At 43.1% G+C, this 17807-nt stretch overlaps 1 protein-coding gene across 1 annotated transcript in view; it reads right to left on the bottom strand.

Moving 5' to 3' along the window:
* LOC115162782 (signal-induced proliferation-associated 1-like protein 3) overlaps window positions 1–17807 on the bottom strand; it is a 90696-nt gene that overhangs the window by 8686 nt on the left and 64203 nt on the right. The window contains exons 12-14 of the mRNA XM_029714207.1: window positions 15574–15911; window positions 5925–6101; window positions 113–237 (exon numbers count right to left, since the gene is read on the bottom strand). Coding sequence (XP_029570067.1) covers window positions 113–237; window positions 5925–6101; window positions 15574–15911 — 640 coding nt within the window. The remainder of the gene's footprint in view (window positions 1–112; window positions 238–5924; window positions 6102–15573; window positions 15912–17807) is intronic.

Below are 17807 nucleotides of genomic sequence, written 5' to 3'. Positions count from 1 at the left end.
TATGTATGTATGTATGTACACACACAAACATATAGAGTTACCAGCCTATCTATATGCGTGTGTGTGTCTGTGCTCTGTATGTTTGTCTACATACATGTGTTTGTTTGTGTACCTGTCTTGCAGCGCTCCATAGTGCTTTCCTGGCTCGTGAAGCCCGAGGAGGACTCTCCACTAGAGGTGATGTCCAGACTGAGATGAGGTTCGTAGGCCAGCAGGGGACGCTGGGCTGAACCGTACCTACACAGATAAGAGGAACAGAAAGGTTACACACACACACACACACACACACACACACACACACACACACACACACACACAGGGCGGTATACCATATTTTACTATACACCATTATTCATGCCCGGGCCGGTTTGGGTTTTTACTTTGCCTTTCACAACGGTATTTCAATGTTTGGTTTGTTAAATGTGAGACACCACTCCAGCGAGTCTCTGTTTTTATAGTTTACTCTGTTTGCTACTTGAGACGTCTCTCCCTCTCCTCCCGCAAAATATTTTTTATGCTAAAAAAAAAAAAGAAAAAAAAAGGTTAACAGAGTACTAGTGAATTCCCATAGCGGAAGCTAGCTAAATACAAACAAGGCATAAGCTAAATGCAAGGACAGACAACCAAGGTCATGAAGTTATACAACTATCTCAAAAGGCTACTTCCACTTGATCCAGAAGGGGGTTGATTGTCTCTGCTGTGACCAAGAAGTTTGATATTGCAAGCTAGCCACCTAACGTTATAGCTAGCAAGTTAGCTAACCAAATGCATAGCTGGAGCCCTTAGCTGGAGAAAATATATTTGGCACATCTTAAATAGTTAACTTATGGTTATAAGATATTTGGCTGGCAAACATTTGTAGTGAATTTCAAGTATAACTTGATTACATCTCTTGTGCTTCTCAACAGTTTAGACACATTTTCTCCACATGCTCTTCGTAAACAAAGTTACCATGTGAATGGCTCAATTACATGTTTTGTTGTTGAATAAAATGAAAATAGAAAAATCGCCCTCTGTACTTCAAAATACACCTGTATATACGGTATACTGCCCAAGCCTGGTGAAAAAAAATGGAAAAATATTGGGATATGATATTTTGGCCAAACCGCCCAGCTCTAACTCACGCACCCGCACGCAAGGTTACACACAGACTCGGGTGAACATACAGGTAGACAAAAAAGTGTACAGCACATGCACACACACACACACTATGGCGGACCCCATTTAGTCGACTGATTGATTTTTTATTTTTTTTGAGGAGCACAAGACACCTGTGTGATTCACGCCTGTCTCAGTGGACTAATCCATTGCGGAGGCCACAGGGACGGCTCAGTCAATCACTAAGACAGTGGTCACCAACCTTTTCGGAGTCAAGTTCACTTTTGCAGTCAAAAAGCAAGCCGAGATCTACCGCTCTGATTCTTTTTTTAAACATGACTTCAAAAATGTAACATTAAGCTAATAAAAACAGTTCTGTAGGAATGAGGTTTGGGCAGTAGGCCTAATACATGATCACAGCATATTGGCTTTATGCCTGGCCTGCCAATACTGTTATTCTCAGACCATATTATATTTCAAAACTCAAGCTTGATAACAAAATATAGCAGTTGGTGTAGCACTTGCAAGGCCATGCAGCGCATAAATTGAAATGTTTTTATTTTATTTTTATTTTACTGGACTGATGGTGCTTGCACCTGATGGTCATGGTGCTTTCAAGACAATTGGGAACTCGGGGGGGGGGGGAAAAAAAAATAGGTCAAATCATGACGTTAGTGATCTTCAGGTCGGAAAGTTGGAGCTCGAGAAAGACATCAAAGTTGGATGACCGCTCAAAATGATTTTCCCCCAAGTTCCCCAGTTGTCTTGAACGCACTGAAGTCGGAGATTTCTGAGTTCCCAGTTGTTTTGAACATGGCATTAGTCTCAGCGCAGGGGACACCGTCTTCCATCTGATGGCTAAACTCGAGTCGCACCGCATTCCTATGACCAGAGAAAGTGAAATATTCCTCAATATTAAAATAGATACGACGAGCTGCTGCTAATAATAATAAAAACGCAGGGCTATCGATACACTTCTCTACTAATGTCATTGCTGCGGCAGCGCGAATGGAAATACCGAAAAGCGTTTTGTTTTCTAACAGTGCTGAATAAAAACCTGAACATTAACTCACTCATAAAAACAGCAGCTCTTTGCTGTATTCTTTGACAGTCTCTCTGTGGTTATGGTTTTAAAAGTTATTAAATCTTACATAGGCTAGTATCAAACTTTGCTGTGGCCGGGGTTGTGGAAGCTCTGTAGGCCAGCGCAGTAGGCGCACTCGATTTAGCCACAGATCTCCCAGTCCGCCAGGTAGGGGGAGTCTTTTCAGACAAGTGAAATAGTTCAAAATTGGAACGCTTTGTTAACCCAGTGTGCAGGGCTTCTGAATCAAGTGTACCTACCGCCAACAGCGCAACACAAAATCAAATGTATCATTGGCTTTTCTACAGAAACGTTTTTTGATCGACTAGGAATGCCTTGAAGATCGACCAGTCGACGACCACTGCTCTAAGACGTGATACTGAATTTGTATATGGTTATATTATGCAAAAATAATGGTGTAATTCTAAAAGTCTAATATAGTTTTATAACATATGTGCTTTCTCTCGCATTGGACAGCGGTTGCTGTCCGCAGTTCTGAAACAATCTTCAGTGCACTGTTTAATTGCCGCCTTTTCCCATGTTGCTATGTGCATGATAGCAAAGTTAACCAGCAACTAGGTGTTGAGAATAATGAGGCGGAGGCAGCAGCGGAGTGAGAAGACGAGGAAACAGGCCTTGCCTTAATTGTCTAAGAAAATTGAGGAGAGAGGAAAGCCCAACTTAATTCTATAAATCAATAGCCTCACTGTTAAATGTGACTGGCTTTATAAATGATACATACAGTGCATTCGTAAAGTATTCAGACCACTTTACATTTTCCACATTTTGCTATTTTACGACCTTATTCTTAAATTGATTAAACCATTTTCCCCCCCATCTCATCAATCCACACATAATAGTCTGTAATGACAAAGCAAAAACAGGTATAGATAATTTTTTGGCAAATATATATATATATATATTTTTTTGGTTGAAATATCACATTTACATAAGTATTCAGACCCTTTACTCAGTACTTTGTTGAAGCACCTTTGGCAGCAATTACAGCCTCGAGTCTTCTTGGGTATGACAATACAAGCTTGGCACACCTATATTTGGGAGTTTCTCCCATTCTTCTGTGCAGATTATCTAGCTCTGTCAGGTTGGATGGGCAGCACAGCTATTTTCAGGTCTCTCCAGAGGTGTTTGATTGGGTTCAAGTCCGGGCTCTGGCTGGGCCACTCAAGGACATTCAGAGACTTGTCCCAAAGCCACTCCTGCGTTGTCTTGGCTGTGTGCTTATGGTTGTTGTCCTGTTGGAAGGTGAACCTTCGCTCCAGACTGAGGTCCTGAGCGCTCTGGAGCAGGTTTTCGTCAAGAATCTCGCTGTACTTTGCCTCGATCCTGACTAGTCTCCCAGTCCCTGGTACTGAAAAACATCCCCACAGCATGATGCTGCTACCGCCATGCTTCACCGTAGGGATGGTGCCAGGTTTCCTCCAGATGTGACGCTTGGCATTCAGGCCAAAGAGTTGAATCTTGGTTTCATCAGACCAGAGAAACTTGTTTCTCATGGCCTGAGAGTCTTTAGGTGCCTTTTGGCAAACTCCAAGCGGGCTGTCATGTGATTTTTAATGAGGAGTGGCTTCCGTCTGTCCGTAAAGGCCTGATTGGTGGGGTGCTGCAGAGATGGTTGTCCTTCTGGAAGGTTCTCCCATCTCCACAGAGGAACTCTGGAGCCATGTCAGAGTGACCATCGGGTTCTTGGGTCACCTCCCTGACGAAGACCCTTCTCCCCCGATTTCTCAGTTTGGATGGGCAGTCAGCTCTAGGAAGAGTCTTGGTGGTTCCAAACTTCTTCAATTTAAGCCACTGTGTTCTTCGGGACCTTCAATGCTGCAGACATTTTTTGGTACCCTTCCCCAGATCTGTGCCTTGACACAATCCTGTCTCGGAGCTCTATGGACAATTCCTTGGACCTCATGGCTTGGTTATTGCTCTGACATGCACTGTCAACTGTGGGACCTTATATAGACAGGTGTGTGCCTTTCCAATTCATGTCCAATCTATATAATTTACCTCAGGTGGACTCTAATGAAGTTGTAGAAACATCTCAAGGATGATCAATGGAAACAGTATGCACCTGAGCTCAATTTCGAGTCTCATAGCAAAGGGTCTGAATAGTAATGTAAATAAGGTATCTGTTTCTTATTTTTTTATCAATTTGCAAAAATGTATAAAAACTTTTTTTCGCTTTGTCATTATGAGGTATTGTGTGTAGATCGAGGATTTATTTATTCCATTATAAAATAAGGCTGTAATGTAGCAAAATGTGGAAACAGTCAAGGAGTCTGAATACTTTCCGAAGGCAAAGTATACACCTACAGAAATAAGACCGATCCTGCTTCTATTGCCTGTTTGAGTGTTTGTTCAGTAGCCTACTGATTCCATCAGCACCAAGCGCCACACAACCGCAAACTGTTGGATAAAGCAATTTCCCAAATGTGTCTGTTTTTAATCTTACCTACGCTGTGATAAAGGCTTTTAAAAAAATGACTCAGACTCTGGTATTACTTATTATTAATCTTGTGTCGTTTACACTGTAAGAAACTACATTTCCCACGGGGGACCAGTACGGAGAAAAAAAATGTATGAAATGTATGCATTCACTACTGTAAGTCGCTCTGGATAAGAGCGTCTGCTAAATTACTAAAATGTAAATGTCTAAATGGCTGTAATGATGTTACAGCTTCAGCATGGACAGCGCAATAAACACTTGCAGTGTTGTGGTGCCTTTTCGCTGCAGCAGGGAGGAGAGAGAGACAACGTGCACCAGTCACACAGGCAATCGCTATCATTTATTATTATTATTTTTACACAGCGTGGCCATCGTGCTCCCTCGAGTCATTCGTCTGTCGTAATTACTTCATCAACCAGTGTGCTTAAAGCATCAGACAAGCTCAGTGCAAATATTTTATTCAAACGCATAGGGTGCGTCTATACATGGAAAATTACACGTTTATAATGTTTTACCCATCGATTGGTCAAAAGAACAGATGACTGTCGACCAAATCTTTTTTTTTTGGTCGGGGACAGGCCTAACACACACACTTTTAAGAACATTTCCCAGTTTCTGCTATGCTCCTCGGTGGAGCTTATTTCAAACATGTTCCTCTGGTTTGGTAGGACGTAGCTAAATCACCACACACACACACACACACACACACACACACACACAAACACACACACACACACACACACACACACACACACACACACACACAATATCAAGTCTTAATCCAAGTGTGTTCATAAATGTCTCACTGACTTAAAAATCGACAGTCAGCTTCTCAAAGCTTTAAACTAAATCATTCCCAGGTCTGCAGCAAGTTAGCTACCACTCCAAGCAATAAGCGCCAAAAGTCAGTCAAGTATCACACAAAGGAAATGACAGGGAACAGGGAGGAGTGACATTCTCCTCCAATACAAACAAATGGAGACCTCAATGATACATCAATGCGTACAAACAGACTACCACACAAAGACCCTAACCCACCCACCTCACCACACAAAGACCCTAACCCACCCACCTCACCACACAAAGACCCTAACCCACCCACCTCACCACACAAAGACCCTAACCCACCCACCTCACCACACAAAGACCCTAACCCACCCACCTCACCACACAAAGACCCTAACCCACCCACCTCACCACACAAAGACCCTAACACACCCACCTCACCACACAAAGACATTAACCCACCCACCTCACCACACAAAGACACTAACACTGACTGACCTGTCAGGTGAGGGTTTGTAGCGTACGAAGGGCCCGCTGAGTATGGGGCCCCCCAGGGCCGCCATGCCCCCCAAGCCAGAGGGGGAGGAGAAGCTGGCTGAGGGGTTCCTGTAGGGCAGCACTCTGTCGCCCCCCGCTGGGGACAGGCTGTAGTGGTTCTCAGGAAAGCTCACCGGCCTGCAGGGAGCACAGCGGGACAGCAAAGATTAATCACAAGAGGGTTGCACATTTTGGGGAATATTCAGAGGTGGAAACTTTCCGTGGGAATATATGGGAATTAAAGGAAATATATGCAAATGAATACTAATACCATTTAAATGTAGATGTTTTTTGAATTGGATTTATTTACCATATCATATGGAGACAGAAACCTTTTACCTTATCATAAGTTAGACATAATTGCAAATTATTAAATCCTTCCAAAATAAATTTTTAAAAAACAATTTAGTTACGAATTGAACTTTAATTAAATGAGTTGACTCTTCACATGGGATGATATCACTGAACAACAAAAGGGAATATTGAATGATCCCCAATGATCCATCGCATCTCACAAAAATGTTTTCAACATACATCTGTAAAATGATAGTCTAGAAACTAAAGCTTTGGTTGTCTTCCTCTCAGGCTTCCATGTCTTCTCCCTGGAACTCCTCAATGTCAACCTCTTGAACATCAGACTCTGATGCCGCATCTTCACTGTCACTTTCCAACCTTGTTGAGGATGGCTCGTTGTCAGGCAAAAAAAACCTAAAATTTGACTGGGGATGGCCACCAATTTTTTAACCCTTGTATTGATCAGCCTGTTACGTGCTTTGGTGTGTGTGTGTTCCCAAACAAGGACCAGTTGCGGTCTGAGGCAGCTGATGTTGGTGGGATTTGGAGGATGATGGAGGTAACAGGGGAAAGCGCCTCAGATCCACAAAGTCCCTTCCACCAGGTGGCTGATGAGATATGTTGGCATGACTGCCATATTGCATCTCCATCTCCATCCCAAAGCCCTTGCTTTTCAGAACTGCAGTTTCCTCTGCTTGGAGCAACAGTGAAGTGGGCAGGGCAGTACGGATTTCTTCTCTTACATCTGCAAGCAGAGTCTGAACATCAGAAAGGATGGCATTGTCTCCCTCAATCCGTGCAATGGCTACTGCTATAGGTTTCAGGAGCTTCAGGCTACTTACCACTCTCCCAAAATACATAATTCAGAAGGATCCTCTTGATGGGGCTGTCCATATCGGCAGACTGTGATATGGCCATTTCTTGGAGAGACTCCTTCCCCGCCAGGAGACTGAAACATTACATCACCACCCCAACGGGTGTTGCTGGACAGCTTCAGTGTGGTGCTCTTATTCTTCTCACTTTGCTTGGTGAGGTAGATCGCTGCTATAACTTGATGACCCTTCACATACCTAACCATTTCATTGGCTCTCTTGTAGAGTGTATCCATTGTTTTCAGTGCCATGATGTCCTTGAGGAGCAGATTCAATGCATGAGCAGCACAGCCAATGGGTGTGATGTGAGGGTAGGACTCCTCCACTTTAGACCAAGCAGCCTTCATGTTCGCAGCATTGTCTGTCACCAGTGCAAATACCTTCTGTGGTCCAAGGTCATTGATGACTGCCTTCAGCTCATCTGCAATGTAGAGACCGGTGTGTCTGTTGTCCCTTGTGTCTGTGCTCTTGTAGAATACTGGTTGAGGGGTGGAGATGATGTAGTTAATTATTCCTTGCCCACCTACATTCGACCACCCATCAGAGATGTTTGCAATACAGTCTGCTTTTTCTATGGTTTGCTTGACCTTCACTTGAACTCTGTTGAACTCTGCATCCAGCAAATGAGTAGATAAAGCATGTCTGGTTGAAGGGGTGTATGCTGGGCGAAGAACATTCTAAAATGTCTTCCAATACACATTGCCTGTGAGCATCAGAGGTGAACCAGTTGCAAACACATCTCGAGCAAGACATTCATCAGCATTTCTCTGACTACGTTCCTCCATTGAGTCAAATAAAAACTTCTGATTCCAGGAGGACCATGAGCTATTGCTATTGATATGGTGTCTGATTCATCATTTTCACCTCAAATAGAAGTAGAGGGACTTTTGTCAGATGTTGTGAGCACTGAGGGAACTTTATGCACTTGGCCAGATGATTCTGCATCTTTGTTGCATTCTTCACACATGATTTGGCACAGTATTTGCAAATGTACACAGCTTTTCCTTCTACATTAGATGCAGGGAAATGTCTCCACACATCAGATAGTGCCCGTGACATTTTCCTGTAAAGTTTAGGAAAAAATTAGTAAAAAAACAACATACAATTCCATGTACAGATAAATAGTTAAGCAGCTAGATTAAACAACTCCTTTGTAAGATAAATGTTTTAAAATGAAATGTGTGGAAACAGGTGAATTAACACTCAGATAGCAGGCTCAAGCAAGCTTAAAACCCACATGGTAGCAAAAGCTAACTAGCAGAAATTGTTAACAAGTTAGAAATGATTTAAACACACTTTGCTGTCAGCTACTATTTACTAGTTAACAACAAATCATGTATGTCATATAAAATATATTCACCCCATCCAGTATTGTAATCAAACTTACCAGAAAGCATGTAGTCCTTGGCTCAGACAGTGCAGTAGTTTGGGTTCAATAGCATCTCATTACTGTGCAAGATCTTGATAATCAGCTGTAAGTGGGATGGAAGAGTGCACTGTGCATGCAGAGGGTTGCAATTCCATTGAATTGGGGATAGTTTAAACTTCTTCAGGATTGGTGGGTCCCCTGCGGGACGGTTGAGCTAACGTAGGCTAATGCGATTAGCATGAGGTTGTAAGTAACAAGAACATTTCCCAGGACATAGACATATCTGATATTGGCAGAAAGCTTAAAATCTTCTTAAATCTAACTGCACTGTCCAATTTACAGTAGCTATTACAGTGAAAGAATACCATGTTATTGTTTGAGGAGAGTGCACAGTTTTGAACATGAAAAGTTATTAATAAACAAATTAGGCACATTTGGGCAGTCTTGATACAACATTTAACAGAAATGCAATGGTTCATTGGATCAGACTAAAACTTTGCACATACACTGCTGTCTTCTAGTGGCCATTATCTAAATTGCACCTGGGCTGGAATAATACACTGCTCAAAAAAATAAAGGGAACACTTAAACAACACAATGTAACTCCAAGTCAATCACATTTCTGTGAAATCAAACTGTCCACTTAGGAAGCAACACTGATTGACAATAAATTTCACATGCTGTTGTGCAAATGGAATAGACAACAGGTGGAAATTATAGGCAATTAGCAAGAGACCCCCAATAAACGAGTGGTTCTGCAGGTGGTGACCACAGACCATTTCTCAGTTCCTATGCTTCCAGGCTGATGTTTTGGTCACTTTTGAATGCTGGCGGTGCTTTCACTCTAGTGGTAGCATGAGACGGAGTCTACAACCCACACAAGTGGCTCAGGTAGTGCAGCTCATCCAGGATGGCACATCAATGCGAGCTGTGGCAAGAAGGTTTGCTGTGTCTGTCAGCGTAGTGTCCAGAGCATGGAGGCGCTACCAGGAGACAGGCCAGTACATCAGGAGACGTGGAGGAGGCCGTAGGAGGGCAACAACCCAGCAGCAGGACCGCTACCTCTGCCTTTGAGCAAGGAGGAGCAGGAGGAGCACTGCCAGAGCCCTGCAAAATGACCTCCAGCAGGCCACAAATGTGCATGTGTCTGCTCAAACGGTCAGAAACAGACTCCATGAGGGTGGTATGAGGGCCCGACGTCCACAGGTGGGGGTTGTGCTTACAGCCCAACACCGTGCAGGACGTTTGGTATTTGCCAGAGAACACCAAGATTGGCAAATTCGCCACTGGCGCCCTGTGCTCTTCACAGATGAAAGCAGGTTCACACTGAGCACGTGACAGACGTGACAGAGTCTGGAGACGCCGTGGAGAACGTTCTGCTGCCTGCAACATCCTCCAGCATGACCAGTTTGGTGGTGGGTCTGTCATGGTGTGGGGTGGCATTTCTTTGGGGGGCCGCACAGCCCTCCATGTGCTCGCCAGAGGTAGCCTGACTTCCATTAGGTACCGAGATGAGATCCTCAGACCCCTTGTGAGACCATATGCTGGTGCGGTTGGCCCTGGGTTCCTCCTAATGCAAGACAATGCTGGACCTCATGTGGCTGGAGTGTGTCAGCAGTTCCTGCAAGAGGAAGGCATTGATGCTATGGACTGGCCCGCCCGTTCCCCAGACCTGAATCCAATTGAGCACATCTGGGACATCATGTCTCACTCCATCCACCAACGCCACGTTGCACCACAGACTGTCCAGGAGTTGGCGGATGCTTTAGTCCAGGTCTGGGAGGAGATCCCTCAGGAGACCATCCGCCACCTCATCAGGAGCATGCTCAGGCGTTGTAGGGAGGTCATACATGCACGTGGAGGCCACACACACTACTGAGCCTCATTTTGACTTGTTTTAAGGACATTACATCAAAGTTGGATCAGCCTGTAGTGTGGTTTTCCACTTTCATTTTGAGTGTGACTCCAAATCCAGACCTCCATGGGTTGATATATTGGATTTCCATTGATTATTTTTGTGTGATTTTGTTGTCAGCACATTCAACTATGTAAAGAAAAAAGTATTTAATAACATTATTTCATTCATTCAGATCTAGGATGTGTTATTTTAGTGTTCCCTTTATTTTTTTGTGCAGTGTACATTATGGCCTTTCTCTTGCATTTCAAAGATGGTACAAAACAAATACAAAAAAACTGTGGTTTGTTTCTTTGTATTATCTTTTACCAGATCTAATGTGTTATATTCTCCTACATTCCTTTCAGATTTCCACAAACTTCAAAGTGTTTCCTTTCAAATGGTACCAAGAAAATGCATATCCTTGCTTCAGGTCCTGAGCTACAGGCAGTTAGATTTGGGTATGTCAATTTAGGCGAAAATTGAAAAGGGGCCGATCCTTTTAACCAAAATATGCCACAAGACCTAGAATTGCCTTGTGTATCCCCCCCCCCACAAAAAAAAATGTTGTTGATGAATTTAAGCAAAATTCCCAGGCTTAACTTCCCATGGAAAATGTTGTAAATTGACCGACCCTTTGCAACCCTAATCACAAGTCAGTGCCTATATTCATAAAGCGTCTTAGAATATTAGTGCTGCTCTACGATCAGTTTACCCTTTTAGATCATAATTAAAAAGGTTACATGGATAGGGAGGACCTGATCCACTCCTACTCTGAGACGCTTTATGAATACACGTGTGAATAAAAAGGAGGCTAGGACAGTGTATGTGTAAACAACAGCGAGTAAACAATCAACATACAGACAGGGCATATTATGAGTGATTCCCTCCCAAAACCAGGACAAATACGAGAACTATTTCGATTTCAATAAACACATTTACATTCATTTATGAATATCGGAAGAAAAATGTTGGTAAATGTTAATATAATTGTTGAACATAATATACTCTGAGGCAGGGCTCTAAATTAAACATTTTAAATGATACCATTGGTGCTTCCAACTTCAAAAAGTTAGGAGCACCCCATGAAATTTAGGAGCACCAGAAAATATATATTTTTTTATTGATTGAGATACAGCCTACATGAATTCTAGCTACTTTTGAAGCACATGTGCCCTAGAAACTAATTTCACCTTGTAAATATATTTGTTTATTATAAAAGCTAAAATGTTGATACGAATACCTGTCATTGAAATGAGTTCTTTGTGGAATATTAGGTTTCTACATTTCAACACTTTTCCTTTCTTTCTGTGCCCCCAACCAGGTTGTTAGCTAGCGATCCAATGAGGTAAAATGACTGAACAAAGTGTAAAAAGGTTAACAATGTCGATGAACAAGTAGTTTTAGAATGGCCCGAGACACACTTTATGAATGTATAATGCGGTCCCGGCGATCCTCTATAGGAAGATAAAATGTTGTGACGGTAATATGGGTAAGAGCTTTTGACCTGGTTGGGCTAGTCGAGGTAAGCTGTTTTCGCTGTAGTAATGGCGCAACCATGACACTAATGAATCTGCACTCGGTGGTTTCTCTAGGGAACTTGGAAACAACGACACATCGAAGCCTTATGATTACAACAATTATTATCTGGGAGATTTTTTTACATAGTCGCACAGTGCTCCCAAAATAAAACTCCCAGTCACACAGAAAAATATGCGACCAAATTGTTCACTTTACAGCCCTGGTTTGATATGCCCGTAGAGTATATCATGTTCAACAACATATTGAAACACTTGCCAAATCAACAAAATATTTGTGTATATACACTACCGGTCAAAAGTTTTAGAACACCTACTCATTCATGGGTTTTTCTTTGTAGAATAATAGCGAAGACATCACAACTATGAAATAACACATATGGAATCATGCAGGAACCAAAACATTGTTAAATCAAAACAGATTTTATATTTGGGATTCTTCAAATAGCCACCCTTTGCACACTCTTGGCATTTTCTCAACCAGCTTCACCTGGAATGCTTTTCCAACAGTCTTGAAGGAGTTCCCACATATGCTGAGCACTTGTTGGCTGCTTTTCCTTCACTCTGCGGTTCGACTCAACACAAAACATTTCAATTTGGTTGAGTTTGGGGGATTGTGGAGGCCAGGTCATCTGATGCAGCAATCCATCACTCTCCTTCTTGATAAAATAGCCCTTACACAGCCTGGAGGTGTATTGGGTCATTGTCCTGTAGGAAAACAAATGATAGTCCCACTAAGCACAACCAGATTGGATGGCGTATCGTTGCAGAATGCTATGGTAGCCATGCTGGTTAAGTGTGCCTTGAATTCTAAATAAATCACTGACAGTGTCACCAGCAAAGCACCCCCACACCATCACACCTCCTCCTTCATGCTTTATGGTGGGAAATGCACATGCAGAGATCATCCGTTCACCCACACCGTGTCTCACAAAGACACAGCGGTTGGAACCCAAAATCTCCAATTTGGACTCCAGACAAAGGACAGATTTCCACCGGTCTAATGTCCATTGCTTATGTTTCTGGGCCAAGCAAGTCTCTTCTTATTATTGGTGTCCTTTAGTAGTGGTTTCTTTGCAGCAATTCGACCATGAAGACCTGATTCACACAGTCTCCTCTGAACAGTTGATGTTGAGATCTGTCTGTTACTTGAACTCTGAAGCATTTATGTCAGCTGCAATTTCTGAGGCTGGTAACTCTAATGAACGTATCCTCTGCAGCAGAGGTAACTCTGGGTCTTCCTTTTCTGTGGCGGTCCTCATGAGAGCCAGTTTCATCATAGCGCTTGATGGTTTTTGCGACTGCACTTGAAAAAAAGTGAAGTTGATGACATTTTCCGGATTGACTGACCTTCATGTCTTAAAGTAACGGTAGACTGTCGTTTCTCTTTGCTCATTTCAGCTGTTCTTGCAATAATATGGACTTGTTCTATTTTTTATTTAATTTTTTAAATCTATACCACCCCTACCTTGTCACAACACAACTGATTGGCTCAAACGCATTAATTCCACAAATTAACTTTTAACAAGGCACACCTGTTAATTGAAATGCATTCCAGGTGACAACGTCATAAAGCTGGTTGAGAGATGCCAAGAGTGTGCAAAGCTGTCATCAAGGCAAAGGGTGGCTACTTTGAAGAATCTCAAACACTTTTTTGGTTACTACAGGATTCCATATGTGTCATTTCCTAGTTTTGATGTCTTCACTATTATTCTACAATGTAGAAAATAGTAAAAATAAAGAAAAATGCTTGAATGAGTAGCTGTGCCCAAACTTCTGACTGGTACTGTGTATACAGTTGAAGTTGGAAGTTTACATACACTTAGGTTGGAGTCATTAAAACAGGTTTTTCAAGCACTCCATACATTTCTTGTTAATAAACTATAGGTTTGACAAGTCGGTTAGGACATCTACCTTGTTCATGACACAAGTCATTTTCCAACAATTGTTTACAGAAAGATTATTTCACTTATAATTCACTGTATCACAATTCCAGTGGCTCAGAAGTTTACATACACTAAGTTGACTGTGCCTTTAAACAGCTTGGAAAATTCCAGAAAATGATGTCATGGCTTTAGAAGTTTCTGATAGGCTAATTGACATCATTTGAGTCAATTGGAGGTGTACCTGTGGATGCATTTCAAGGCCTACCTTCAAACTCAGTGCCTCTTTGCTTGACATCATGGGAAAATCTAAAGAAATCAGCCAAGACCTCAGGAAAAAAAACAATTGTAGACCTCCACAAGTCTGGTTCATCCTTGGGAGCAATTTCAAAACGCCTGAAGGTACCACGTTCATCTGTACAAACAATAGTATGCAAATATAAACAACATGGGACCAAGCAGCCATCATACCACTCAGGAAGGAGACGCGTTCTGTCTCCTAGAGATGAACGTACTCTGGTGCGAAAAGTGCAAATCAATCCCAGAACAACAGCAAAGGACCTTGTGAAGATGCTGGAGGAAACAGGTACAAAGTATCTCTATCCACAGTAAAACGAGTCATATATCGACATAACCTGAAAGACCGCTCAGCAAAGAAGAAGCCACTGCTCCAAAACCACCATAAAAAAGCCAGACTATGGTTTGCAACTGCACATGGGGACAAAGAACGTACTTTTTGGAGAAATGTCCTCTGGTCTGATGAATAGAACTGTTTGGCCATCGTTATGTTTGGAGGAAAATGGGGGAGGCTTGCAAGCCGAAGAACACCATCCCAACCGTGAAGCACGGGGTGACCTCAATCCTATAGAAAATTTGTGGGCAGAACTGAAAAAGCATGTGTGAGCAAGGAGGCCTACAAACCTGACTCAGTTACACCAGCCCTGTCAGGAGGAATGGGCCAAAATTCACCTAACTTATTGTGGGAAGCTTGTGGAAGGCTACCCAAAATGTTTGACCCAAGTTAAACAATTTAAAAGCAATGCTACCAAATACTAATTGAGTGTATGTAAACTTCTGACCCACTGGGAATGTGATGACAGAAATAAAAGCTGAAATAAATCATTCTCTCTACTATTATTCTAACATTTCACATTCTTAAAATAAAGTGGTGATCCTAACTAACCTAAGACAGGGAATTTTGACTAGGATTAAATGTCAGGAATTGTGAAAAACTGAGTTTAAATGTATTTGGTTAAGGTTTATGTAAACTTCCCACTTCAACTGTATATCTATTTTTTTTTTTTACACACACAAGTTAAAATACTACTATTAAAGCTTCATAATACACATTTTTGCTTTGTAGCACCTACAGATGAAAACATTGTGGAGTTTTAAGAGGCCTGGGTAGCCCAAAATGTCATAAAAATGCCATCTTTGATACAAATGTAAAATAAAAAAAAAATAAAAAAAAAATATATATATATATATATATATATATATATATATATATATATATATATATATATATATATATATAAACAATCCTTCCTGGGTTACATTTCCTATAGTCACCCAAATCATGCAAGTCCTGCTTTACGTTTTTATAAGAATAACCTCATCGTCGAAGCATTTATGAGAATGACGTCAGGTCATTAGCATAGGATCACCCACTCAAGAAGCTGAAGCAAACAAGGACACCTACACCAGTGTCTAAGCCCAAGGCAAACAATCACACACACAAACACACGCCAGTGTCTCACCTCTTGTTGGAGAGATGCTGGGTCTCCCTGTATGGGATGGGCATGACCATGGCTTTGTGTGAGCGGGATTGGGGTGGTGGGGGGCCCATAGGGGTCCAACGCTGAGGGGTGGGGGCACTGTGCAGGCCCGGAGGGCAGGGGGGGCTGTCCCAGCGCAAGACGGGGGTGCGAGGGGAGGGCCGGTACCCTGCTGCCACAGGCTCAGACTCTGGTTTCTGCTCCATGGTCTTCATCTCATACTCCTCTGTACAGCCCCTATAGACAGAGAGGGGGAATGGAGAGTCAGTACTACTGCAGTTGTATTGCAAGACTACACCCTTCACATAGAAGACTACACACTAACACCAGACAACAACTGGAAAGATGTCACAGCTGCTTACAAAATAGCAGTGGCTACGCACGCACACACAACTACAGCACTCAGATAAGAGGTCCACCTCGCTCACAGGAACTGCAGCCGAACTCAAGCTGAACTCAAGCTGAACTTAAGCTGAGCAGGTGAAAACCCTGAACTCCTCCATATTCCCTTCAGCATCCCCCTCCAACAGCTCACACAAGCACTAATGAGCTCCCTTGATACCTCAAGGGGTGCGGGGGACTCTATCCCCTACTGTGAGGCCTCGGTCAAGTGTGCGAGCGTGTCTATGAGCACGCGTACAGATAGAATCCGAGCCCTGACCTTTTTAGTCACCCAGTTGTCGCTGAAGTATTCATTTGGGCGGGAACACAATAAGATAAACCCCTAATCTCATAACGATTCTCTCCGTCAGCCTTTTATTCGCGTGTACGGAGCCGAGACATGTCGACTGGCATTGACTTTATACACGCAAGGCATGTGGAAATGGCCGTTTAAGCCGAGTCCGCTCCGGTTAAATACTTTCATGAGATCCCGTGAGATAGGGGGGGGGGGGGGGGGGGGTCAATAGCAATAGATCCATTTTTAAACCGGGCACTTGCGCGACCCTCTCAACATCCTCACTAAAGCCTTGAGCAGAAACGGCACATGCATCTTTCATCCTTCATCACTATTTCATGGTAAAGTCTACTTTTGGAGGTAAAGAGGCATCACACACCGCCACAGCAAAGGCAGCCTCAGACACCAGACCGTGTACATCACTGCAACACGGCGGGAGAGGAGAGAGGAGGAGAGGGACAGACTAGTGAAAGGAAGAGAGGAAAAAACAGAGACGAGGAGAGGAGAGGGGGGAGGGAGGGAAGAGAGGAGAAAGGGGGGGTAAAAAGAAGGGAAGAAAAGGAAAAATGAATAAATTAGAGGACAAGGAAAAGGGATGAGAAGTGGAGAAAGTGACAGAAAATCTGAATATAACCTAGGTAATGGACCAGAAGAGGAGCGGAGGAACATAGAATCAAAGGAGAGCTGGACAGGAGCAGATTGTCCAGTGTGTGTCTTGTGTGATCTGTCCCGGACTATTTGACCTGGATTAAGCTCAATCACACTGGCCTGGCCACACTAAGCCCAAGACCGCTTTAGAAAACAAACAAACAAACACACCACTACTACCGCTGCAGGCTAAGGTAAACAGAGCACACACACACACAGAGGGGACTACGCAACATCACATGCACTGTCGGTATGAAAGATACCAGGAGACATTGCATGAGTAGAATGATGGTCTCTCTATCACTCTCATACATATACCAGTGAGTGTACTAACCAACCCTGGAAGGAAGAACCTAGATCACACACAAACGCACGAATACGACTGCCTATGTCAAGTCACGAAAACAACCCTCACACACACTGGATAAGAACACCCGCGATGCACACACACCAGAGTACCAACCTTCAAGAGAGAAAACACCAGTGCCCACTTCCAGAGACCGCTCCATCGCAATGGCCGGCCTGACAGCTGGGGAGCTCTCTCTCTCACACAGGGAGGGGGAGAGACAGAGGAGAAAGTGAAGCCAGCTCTTTCTCTCTCCCTCCCACTTGGCTTCTCCCACCTGAGAGGTGTTCAGACACGTCTTCCCATTCAAGCTCATCTATGCCGGCTATCCTACTGTACACACACTACCTCTCTCCCTCTTTTTCTACCCTTTTCATTAGCACGGAGCATGCATTTTTAATTAATCGCCTCTTTTTATTTATTTGTTTGCCCTCTTTCTGCAGATTCCGGGCCTTAATCTCATGCAATCTGTTGTCCCAGTACACTATAACTATATATATATATATATAGAGAGAGAGATAGAGAGAGAGAGAGAGAGAGAGAGAG

The sequence above is a fragment of the Salmo trutta genome, chromosome 26 (genome assembly GCF_901001165.1).
Source record: "Salmo trutta chromosome 26, fSalTru1.1, whole genome shotgun sequence".
Lineage (NCBI taxonomy): Eukaryota > Metazoa > Chordata > Actinopteri > Salmoniformes > Salmonidae > Salmo > Salmo trutta.
Note: the sequence above shows the minus strand (reverse complement) of the source record. Positions and strands in the feature narration are given on the sequence as shown.